General features: G+C 53.8%; 2 protein-coding genes across 2 annotated transcripts; both read left to right on the forward strand.

Annotated features, from left to right (window-relative positions):
• Nucleotides 1-6685: 6685 nt before the first annotated feature.
• On the forward strand, nt 6686-7160 carry MYCTH_2300166 (uncharacterized protein). Its single transcript, XM_003661076.1, has one exon. The coding sequence runs from the start codon at nt 6760-6762 to the stop codon at nt 6925-6927; it is 168 nt and encodes a 55-aa protein (XP_003661124.1). The 5' UTR covers nt 6686-6759; the 3' UTR covers nt 6928-7160.
• A 1272-nt stretch (nt 7161-8432) lies between these two features.
• Nucleotides 8433-10344, forward strand: MYCTH_2300167 (uncharacterized protein). Its single transcript, XM_003661077.1, has 3 exons — nt 8433-8545; nt 8605-9750; nt 9883-10344. Exons 1-3 carry the CDS (start codon nt 8439-8441, stop codon nt 9998-10000), a joined length of 1371 nt encoding a protein of 456 aa, XP_003661125.1. The 5' UTR covers nt 8433-8438; the 3' UTR covers nt 10001-10344.
• Nucleotides 10345-10398: the final 54 nt, after the last annotated feature.

Here is a 10398-nt window from a genome sequence, read left to right on the forward strand (position 1 = left end):
AGATGAATTAGCTGTTCTTTCTGCATTTAGTTAACCATTTTCTCTTATGTAAAGCGCTTCAGAATCCTTCCTTCCTTTCCTTTGACATTGAAGCCAACGTTGCAATGCTGCGGTCACCTCCCATACATCCTTTGCTGGGAAGATTCTTTGAGATTGCCGGTTCATTCTTTCAGGAGATGGCATTTTATCTCTCTGGTACACACATACGTTAACGGAATGGGAGTTAAGAGGGCTAAGGGCTGCCACTCACATGAGCCAAGATGCACTTGGAACAAGCTGGCACGTTGGTTTGAAGAGCCCGGGTCTGTCCTGCTCTGGACACGCTCCCATCAATGTCTTGGACGCACGCAGGTTTTGGTCTTGATCACACTGGTATGCACATGAATGGCACCAGAATGCAAATCCATCTTTCGAGTCAAGCGGCGCTTGAGACCGTGGTACGGTTGATCAGTTGTTCCAGTCGCGTCGTCGTCAGCTGTGGGGCAGTTGAACAAACCCTCGTGATGACGGGCATGAGACGGGGGAATAATATCTGGTGAGGAAGCAGGCGCGGGCGCTGGAGGTCCGTTTCGGCATGCCGTTGATCAGTTCGAGTCCATTCTGTAATCACTTACTCCAGTATCTCGGCCTATCAATTGGGGCAGTTCAGAATGTCTCGTTTCAGTCACAGTTTTCTGGCCACGCTGCCTGCCTTGGTGCCACATCCGCCTGCACAGTTCCAGGTAGACAGGGGGATCGGAAGAAATGCGCGACAGACAGGTGGCTCGGAGACTTTCTCTCGATCATGCTTGTGAACATTCCCCTTGGGATTCTTTGGTATGTGTGCATGCTGGGGAACCAATGATCTCCGGGCTTGGCAGGACACGAGTTGAAGATCAAGGATGCTGCGGTCTAGTTCAACCCCACGGGCGGGACAATAATCCGGTATATACGGTACACTACATGTTCAGCTTCGTGCCGTCGACCTGGAACCTTTCCCACCTTGGCTGCCACTCGGCCCCTGTGGTCCTAAATCATTGTAGACATGAAAAGGGGGGGGGTTACTGTACCGTACTGTACATCCACACAAGTATGTATGTATGTACAGAGTACGTACATATGTATGGACTATGGAATCCGTACTCAGAATAAGCTCATCCAGGATCCACCGTCGCAGGCTTGGCATTGCACCCTGTCGGCCCACCCACAGGAGGCTCCCCTCCCAACACAAAGGGCGTGGGTGTGGGGTTCTCTGTCCCCAGTTGCAACACAAGGACCTGTCCCCATGCCACGGGGAAAGGCCCAATATGTAGAGACGATGAGCTACGGAGTAGTATAAGTCCCGAAGAGCACACTCCTGTGTATCCTCCCGGGCTCAGGAGTGAACGCCGGGAGGCTTCTCTTGGAAGATTCCCAACGCAGCAATGACGACATTGCTCTCGCCCCCATCAGGCGAGTTGGGAGAAGACCAGGCAGGCGGAACACAACCTTTTTCCGAACGAATTTGGCCGCTAGCCTCCTCATGGATCAAAATTAGGACGTGACGCTCCCCATGATGGTGAAGCAGCAGAGGTTGCAGCTGATATCACAGAAGTCATGCTCATATAAGCCAGAGGACAGAACTAGGGACCAACCTTGCTAGAAACTGTTGAGCAATTTGCGAGCTTCTTCGATACTAAATAACAACAACATAATGAAACCAGCTTCCGAGGCACGAATGGAAGAGAAGGAGCTGGTTTCTTGCCATGTAATGTTGCCGTTGGTTCAGAGTTCGTCGTTCCGACCATTGCTGGGGGTGCTCCATCCGATAGCTTCCAGGACGTACATACTTTCGCTTCTTTCTCGACTCTACGGCGTGCCCCGGGGTCGTTCGACAATGTAGCTCAATCCCCCCCCTTACGCAGTCTCTTTTCCATGTGGAGCCAGCTGCGGTGTGCCGATCCGAGGGGCTGCACTAGCTCTACTGCGTAACTCTGTGTCCCTCTTATCTTGCTGACAGAGATGTCGAGGCTGGCATCCCGAGGGGTGAGAGTAATCCAGATGACCAAGGGAGTGCACAATACGAAGGTGCCATGACTCGCACTGGAATTGGGGAGAATGTCCAGCTGGGGTCGCGGAAACCCAACCGGCGGGCACCCGTAATGCCAGTCAACCCCACCTTGTTGCACTGGCTTGATCATGTTGGCCGGAGGGGCGAGGCCTGAAAGTCGGCGATGTGGCATTAGTTCCTTGGCTCCTCGTATAGAGGCACGGCGAGAAGCGAGGTCTATTCATCCCACGAACGCCAGGTGGTCCCAGTGCTCCTGTTTCCAAAATATCAGAGGAGGACAGGATTGCATAATACGGGAAGTTCCTTTAGACCGGCACTGTGTTTATCCGGAGTGCAAATAGCGGAACAGAAGGCGAGGATGCTGCAAGACAAGGATCAGACCGCGTCTCAAAGATCTGAGGACGCGGCAAGCGCGGGGTACGGCAACGACAAGTTGACCGAAGAATAAACCCTGCGCGCAATTGTTGTGCTGCAGTCGGCAGGGTGACCTTGTGTTGGAAACGCACAACGGCTGGATGCGGTGTTTTGTGGACTGAAGCGAGTGGTGGAGCTTCCGTCGCTGGTGGTCAGGTACGGAGAAGTACCAGTCCAGGATAGAGGTGTTCTTGCTCGAATCGGTACATGTACACGCCCATCCGGTAGCATTGCGAGCTTCTGTGCAAAGAACCTGAGAGGTAGGAGACAGATCAGCAAACCCAACGACCGACAACCTGATTAGTACCCGTTGGCCCGCAGCTGCAAGTTGCTTGGCCATGTACTGTACATACGTGCATAGAGGTACCTTCGTGTGTAGCGCTTTATACGTTATAGCAGCGGATCCCTGACGTCGGACCGAGGCGCTGCCGTGATGAGTGGCTCGTGCCTGCCGATTGGTGGCGATTGCGATTTCTTCAAGGGCAGCAACATATGCGGGCTGAGGGAGCACCGCGGCAAAGGCTTCAAGCTTGCACCTCGGTATGTCAATTCATAGATTCCATTAGCGCAGCGAGCCCAAGAAAAGCAGCAGCAGCTCCGACCTTTAGTCGCGCGTAAATAGGAGATGTGGAATTGCGAATTACCCAAGTCGGACCAGCCTTCCAATTCTGGGTGCACTCTCTAAATCTTCTTCTCGGCTAGCTGTGTGCCTGTGCACTGCTGCTGCCTTGCCTGTTTCAGCAGTCTTATCAAACCGCTCAGCGCGGTGAAGCCACTTACCAGGCCCACACGAATTGCGAGGTAGGCCCAAACCTTCCTCGGAAGGCTCTCGTTGTAATCCACACCAGCATAAAACGACGCTCCAAAACATCATTGTACGATATCGCTTGGCGTCTCTTGTCCTTGATTTCGTGTCTTTGTCATCCTTCGTTTAGCAACATCCTTGACCCGGAAATAGAGATCAGGCGTCTTCCGCATGTTGTGCATGAAGCGTATTAGAATCGGGCAGTAACGTTCACGTTCCTTGGCTCAGTCACATCGGATGTCCGTAGGGGGTGGGGGGTTAGGGGCGATCTAACGGGAGGACCTGGTCAATCGTGACTGCCCCTTGACTCCCAACCAAGCTGGAAAGGCTGATTGACTCTGAGAAGCCTGAGGAGGTTAGTTTTTGACAAGAGACTTGTGGCATTCATTGGTTACTCATGCTATCTTCCCAGGTACGATAACGAAATTCGATGATGCCGAAGAAGGTTCCTGGCGGGATTGTGCCTTGCGGCTCCAACCCACCACGTGGCAAGAACCCCCACCGCATATTGTGGCGCCCCAGTCAGGATGGAAACGAGGGCAGCTTCGGGCGACCAATCTTGTAGCTTGTATGCTACCAGCTGGGATTGTAGCACCGACTCTATGTTTTGGTACCATGCCAAAGACGTCAGAGCCCGAACGACAGACAACTCCAGCTGCGTTCAATCCTGACAAGAGGCCTTGAGTATCGATTATCCATCAAACGTTGAGGCTAATAAATGGACTTGATATTTCCGACTTAGCGTCATCAGCTTCATCCAGCCATGTCGAAGATGAACGGAACTGGGTGCCTTGATTGGGACAGGCTCAGCAGACGATGAATTTCCTCCAGACGATGAATTAATCTTGCCTTCACAAGATTCCCTACATGAGTAGTACCTGACCAGTTGGAGAATGGGGACCTCGCCGCCACGGAGAGGTGATGTGGAGAAATTTGTTCAGGTTGTCAGCTAATGACTTGAGCCAGGAGAGCCGTATGGATAGCCTGACACCCGATTCAACCGATCGCGGCCACCGAACAACTTGAACTAATATCACTGGAGCGGCCGAGACAAGATGAAGGAGACTAGCTGTCATCATGGCGGCTACGGCTTCGCACCACGGTGTTCGCAGAGCCGTAGCTCTGTCCTGTTGCCTTCGGTTCGCGTACCCTGTTCTCCGCATACACCTGCTGATCACTAACTAGGGCCGGGAACTGGCGAGGTGAAGCATGTTCGGTTGTTGCTGCTTTGTATGTCAGTGTCGCCCGCTCCAGTAGTATTGCTTCAGGGTTGAGCAGCCTACGCCCACATTGTACAGTTCCGAGTCGATTGATTCGCCAAAGCATTTCTTGCAGTGCAACTCGTAAGACGGCTGGCGGCATACAGATGCTTTTGCAACAGCAACACAACAACAAACAAGAGGGGAAGCCGTGAAGCTGTCAAAGAGCGGACATTACCACAATATCCACCTGGTGAAACGTGGTGCGGTTGTACTCGCCGAGTCCCAGCGAGAATCAATATCCACCCCGATCTCCGCGAAGGAAGCTGTGCCCTTGCCGTCTTGGGCAAGAGGTAGAGGGAGAAGGGATACACAAAGTCAACTAGAAGTCCAATCTATCGGTGTTACTGCGGAAGGCACGAGACCCGCAGCGGACGAGCCCAAATGGCCGCGGATGGTCCACAGGGGCTTGCACGTCATGAGCCAAGCAAACACGCGAATAGGCAAGACCAAGCAAAACGACATGAGCATGCGGCCTCTGAATGGATGTTCTGTCACCACCACGGGCGGAGGAAAAATGCCGAAAAGAGTTGGTCATCTGACATACTGTGTTGTCTTTGCTCGGTACTCTCGTCGAAGGTTCTAAGTCGGTTTTGACCTGATTGTCGGCTTCCAGACTTCAACCCGCCCCAAAGTCAGCCCTTTGCGGCGCGCAGGGAACAGCAGAAAACCTCGAGTGGTACGAAAATGAGCAGACCCCTCATAGGGGATGAGGGTCAGCGTTGAGATCGAGCCAGCTGGTCTGCGTCGGTGCACCTTGGCTGAGGGTCTCTAGTTTCCGTCGCAGCCTGGTCGTCCTGGGACCGAATTCAGCTCACTCTCAGCCCCGCTAAGCCTTGTGTACATACAGCTCGGGGTCAATTGAGCTTCAACCGCACCGTTCCACTTGTTCAGCTTCGGAGCAGAGCAGGTCCGGGCCAAAACGGGAACACACCGGAGAGGAAAGCAGTCTCTACCCGCGCTTTGAGCACTAAGCATGCTACACGATAGAATCTCTCCGCAGCTGGGTGGGTGGCATGAATGTGCGTGTTTATCAAGTCTAAGAATAGTGTCATCGGACCCCGTACTTTGTTGGCCAGAGAACCGCTCGGATCTGCATCCTCGTGAACAGCATCAAAATTAGCACCAACAGGCCAGCTACTCAAGTAGAACCCGAGCCAATGACCAACCAGATAGGAAAACGGGGGGAAACGGTAGAGGAGTGGAGTGGACAGACAAGACGTGGGTGAGCGTGCTCCGTCTCTCATTAACACACGGGCTGCCCCTGCGTCCCAGGAAGTGCAATGCTGCATCCCAGACTTGTTGTGGAATTGAGAGTTAACTAGCACACTCTCACCGACCCAATCTAGCATACATACCGGTCAGCCACGCCCCTTGTCCCTGTCCAACGGGATCGCCACTGCATGACATTAGCGGGAAGCGGATGGACGCCGATTCGACGCTCAGGGGCCAACCAAAAACCACTGCGTTGACACATAGCCATCAATGCTGCATAGTCCAAGTCAAAGATTACAGCATTGAATGCATGACTTGATTGCATGTGGGAGCTGTCGACGACTTGGAGAACTCTTCGGCTTTCCGGTCAACGCATGAATCAAGCAGGCCTTCACTCCCAGCTTGTCATTAGCTACCAATTCAATCAGGTTGCTATTTCAAGTCGAGGGAAGTCGAGGGTGTTGAGCAGCGATACTTCCGCTGCCTGACAACTCTGCAGGTAAGGAAGCAGGTTGCTGATCTCCGGACGGAATCGCTTGGGAAACTGGGTTCGCTTCGAGGCAGGTGCACGAAGTGGCAAGTTCGGGCAGGTAAGGATGAACTCCTGCTCCTCTTGAGATGGCCCCAGGAAGAGAAACAACAACGAGAAGAGGAAGCACCATTTGCAGCGAGGCCCAAAACCGATTGTCGAGCTTGGTCCCTTTCTATCGAGTCGATGATGACGAATCTCACCTCGGCCTCAACTATCGGGAGACTGAACGTCATTCGAGCAGGTACCTTGCAGGAGCTGCAGCGCTGATGAGTGCACGTCCTCTCGTATTCAGGTGTCGCTATCGTATTACGCATGTACTGTGTACGGGCTGACATAAGTGGACTTGATCGAACCTTCGGTCCTTCTTGAAGCCCGATGCAGTCGATCGCCCTGAACAGAAAGCTTTCCTTCCAATTTGGATCCCAACAAGACTCCCGTGCGTAGGTAGGTACCTAGGTAGATAGGTACCTACCTAAGGTTCGCCAGCACGACTTCACTCGCAACAATGGCCGATCCTCAATTTATCCTTTCCCCTTTTCTGTTGTTCTTTTTTCTTCTCTTCACCTTCTGTTGGTTCCAGCGCGGCCCAGTGACTGCAGTTCTGCAAACACATGGAAAGCAGAAGAATACAAGAGTTTCTATGAACAGATTCAGCGACTCTCCTCTTCCATGACAGCGGCATACGACAGCGTACATCGCTTAATGCCGAGGCCACACATATGCAGTATGCGCTCCAAGAACTTCGCTTTGACATACGGAGAAAACATGAGGGGGCGGCCTAGGTTTGTAAGACGACCGTTGAATGGCAGGAATTGTGCAGCTGTCTGACGCTGGCTGCCCCAGGGCTTAAGCCCATTGTCGTTGCAAGACCAGAGCTGCCGCGTCTTTATGCTTTCTAGCGTTCCTCGGCCTCACCATTGGGCTAATTCGACGTCGTCACGCTCGCGGCATGCATATCGCACTGACTACCACGGCTCAGCCTTGTTTGGCTCCCGAAACACATGGTTTTATTAAGAAACACCGCGAGCTGTATCGGTAATTCCTTGGCGCTTGGGCTGTCAACAGCCGTACCAGTGGCGGTGTTGCTCTTCGCGCGAGAGCTGCCCCGGGGGTGTTGCAGGATGAGGATATCTTTCCGTAGGCTTCGCGACGGCCTTGCATGAAGGTGCTGTTTCATCAAGCCATCTGCACGCTATCCTCTCAGCAAGCTTCTTTCGAGGCCATGGGACAGGTCCAGCGCGTCCAGCAGTCTTGATCAAGCTAACGGCAAAGGAAATCGACCTGGAGTCTCGTGGATTCGGGAAGGATGGGAAAGACGGCCTGACGGAGTGGCGGTTGATCGTTAGAGACCAGTTTCCTGCCGTGCAGTTGCGTCCCTGTCTGTCGTCCGGGCTTCCACATCGCTTGACAGCTGGACGCGTGAAGAAAGCGGAACTAGCGATCGCTACCATGACCCCCCAGTGGAGGTGTTTCATGCCGGATTATTGGCTTGGAGCATCCTGCGCTTACTCGATCACGAGCTTACTCCGTCACAAAGTCCCCCACTCCGGCCCTCTACATCTGCCGTCATCATAAGAGAATGGCAGCGCGCGCCGCGCTTGCGGCCTGCAGCCGACAGTCCATTCTCGCCAGCTCTGCCGACGTTCGTTGTTCCTTCTGCGTACATGTTCTGCCGATCTCTCTCAGTATCGATATCCTGCTTCGTTTAGCTTGCACGTCCGTCCAGCTGTTATTGCCATGTTTCGACCGACCCTTCTCTCGCTGGCGAGGTTGCTAATGTGCCTGGTAAAAATATCCAGGGCAGAGACTGTGAACTATGACTGGAATGTGACTTGGGTGTGGGCAACCCCGGACGGCTTTGGGAGGCCCGTCATCGGAATCAACAACCAGTGGCCATGCCCTCCCATCCAGGCCACCGCAGGCGACGTCGTCGTCGTAAACTTGAGCAACCAGCTGGGAAATCAGACGACAGGCCTACACTTTCACGGCATAAACCAGATACAAACAGCCGACATGGACGGCCCCAGCGGCGTCACTCAGTGCGCAATACCACCGGACTCGACAATCAAGTATCAATTCACGGTCGACGCCCCAGGGACCTTTTGGTGTACGCTCATTGCGCCTCCGTGCTTCCATAACCCCTTAGTAGACGCTGACACACAGAGATCAGATCATTCCCACAACATGGGCCAGTATCCCGACGGGTTGCGCGGCCCCTTGGTTGTGCAGGATCCGAACGATCCTTACAAGGGAGACTATGACGAGGAGCACATCTTGACTGTCTCGGATTGGTAAGAGCTCGCAAGACTTGCTTCTCTCCGAGACCGAAGAAGAGGCTCATGGTCTGCAGGTACCACAACGACAGTATCACCTCGGTCCGCAACATGCTCACCCCGTCCAACACCCTCTTCCAGCCCCCGATACCGGACAACCTCACCGTGAACGAAGGGCAGGGATTGCATATCAATTTCACCAAGGGCAAACGATATCGAATCCGCATGATAAGCTTTGCGGCCTTCGGCGCCGCCATGGTTCACTTCGACTCGCACACAATGAACGTGATCATGAACGACGGAGCATACATCAAGAAACAGGACGCTTATCAGTTGAGGCTTGCCCCTGCTCAGCGCTACGACGTCTTGCTCTCGCCTAATGATAGTGACGAGGGAAACTACCCCTTCCTGGTCTCTCTCGACATTAACCGGGACTGGACCAACTCGTCCGAGAGGTTTGTGTGGCCACACAATTACACGGGTTACCTCGTCATGGACGAGTCCAAACCGCTCGACAGGCTCGACGTGGTGGACAAATGGCAGCCGGTGGACGATGCCCAATTCCAACCCTATGATGGGGCCGCGGCCTACAGCACGTACCAAAAGTTGATGAAGCTCGACTTTGCCTTCTGCTTCGACCAGAACGGCTACCCTCGCTCCTGCTTCAACAACCTGACCTACATCAGCCAACGGGTCCCGACGCTCTACAGTGCCGCCACGACAGGCGACTCCAACACGAATCCCGTTATCTACGGCCAGGTCAATCCCTTCATCGTCGACTACGACGACACGGTCCAGATCGTCGTTAACAACATTGACACCGCCTCCCATCCCTTCCATCTGCACGGCCACCACTTCCAGGTGCTGTACCGCGCCGCGAGCGGGGCGGGCAACTGGACGGGGCGCGACGAGAACTACGCGGCCAACCCGCCCATGCGCGACACGATCACCGTCATGCCCAGATCGTACGTCGTCCTGCGCTTCCGCGCGACCAACCCGGGCGTCTGGCTGTTCCACTGCCACATCGAGTGGCACGTCGAGATGGGCCTGACGGCGACCGTCATCGAGGCCCCCGACCGCCTGCGCAACATGGCCTTCCCTGACGACCACATTGACGCCTGTAAGAAGACTGGCACGCCGTACCAGGGAAACGCTGCCGGGAATATAGGGAACGCGACCGACACCACGGGCTTTATCACGGTGCCGCCGACTACCTATTACGGGTGCGTGTCCTCCTCCCTTCCTCTCTCTCTCTCTCTCTCTCTCTGTCTGTCTGTCTGTCTGTCTCATCAACGCTGGAGAAATTTATAAAATGCGTCGTTATCAGTTTTACTGACAACCTCCATTCCGATAAGCTCGACATACCCGCCCCCGAACACCACGTCTCAACGGAAGCGTCATACGCCGACACAGCCAATGCTCAGAAAAAGAGTGGTACCATTTGCCAAGCTCGGCTGGCTATGGCATCATTAGGGAACAATTAGCTTCCTTTTGAGACCACGGCTGACGGGCGTCAAGAGCTAGGCGAGAGCCAAAATGAATATGTCCGGCATGTTTTTAACCATTCTTCTCTCCTGACATAATAGCTATAAAGGTACTTAGATACACATTTGTAGCTGAATTTCCTACGCGTAGCTTGGAGCTGGCTTTTCCTGATCTTCCAAATCAGTAATGCCTTGTGTCAGTTCGTTTCCTGGTTTTGTAGGTTGTTGGATCGGTTTGGTATTAAGGTGGTGAGGGGAAAGGGGGAAGTGGTTCCGCATATCTCCAGCGCAAGTTCGAGTCTTTTGTTAAGCCTCTGGGGAGTGGCATTGTGGCCTTCGTGCCGTGTAAGTATATGACCGAGTTGGAGAAGAAGACGGAACGCACGG

The sequence above is a fragment of the Thermothelomyces thermophilus genome, chromosome 2 (assembly GCF_000226095.1).
Source record: "Thermothelomyces thermophilus ATCC 42464 chromosome 2, complete sequence".
NCBI classification, from domain to species: Eukaryota; Fungi; Ascomycota; class Sordariomycetes; order Sordariales; family Chaetomiaceae; genus Thermothelomyces; species Thermothelomyces thermophilus.

What these genes read in the sequence shown, in the direction of transcription:
- MYCTH_2300167 (XM_003661077.1), top strand. Translation starts at nt 8,439, where the DNA reads ATGGGCCAGTATCCCGACGGGTTGCGCGGCCCCTTGGTTGTGCAGGAT. An exon ending in ATCTTGACTGTCTCGGATTG is followed by an intron (nt 8,546 to 8,604) that starts GTAAGAGCTCGC and finishes CATGGTCTGCAG; the next exon opens with GTACCACAACGACAGTATCA. An exon ending in CCGCCGACTACCTATTACGG is followed by an intron (nt 9,751 to 9,882) that starts GTGCGTGTCCTC and finishes CATTCCGATAAG; the next exon opens with CTCGACATACCCGCCCCCGA.
- MYCTH_2300166 (XM_003661076.1), top strand. Translation starts at nt 6,760, where the DNA reads ATGGCCGATCCTCAATTTATCCTTTCCCCTTTTCTGTTGTTCTTTTTT.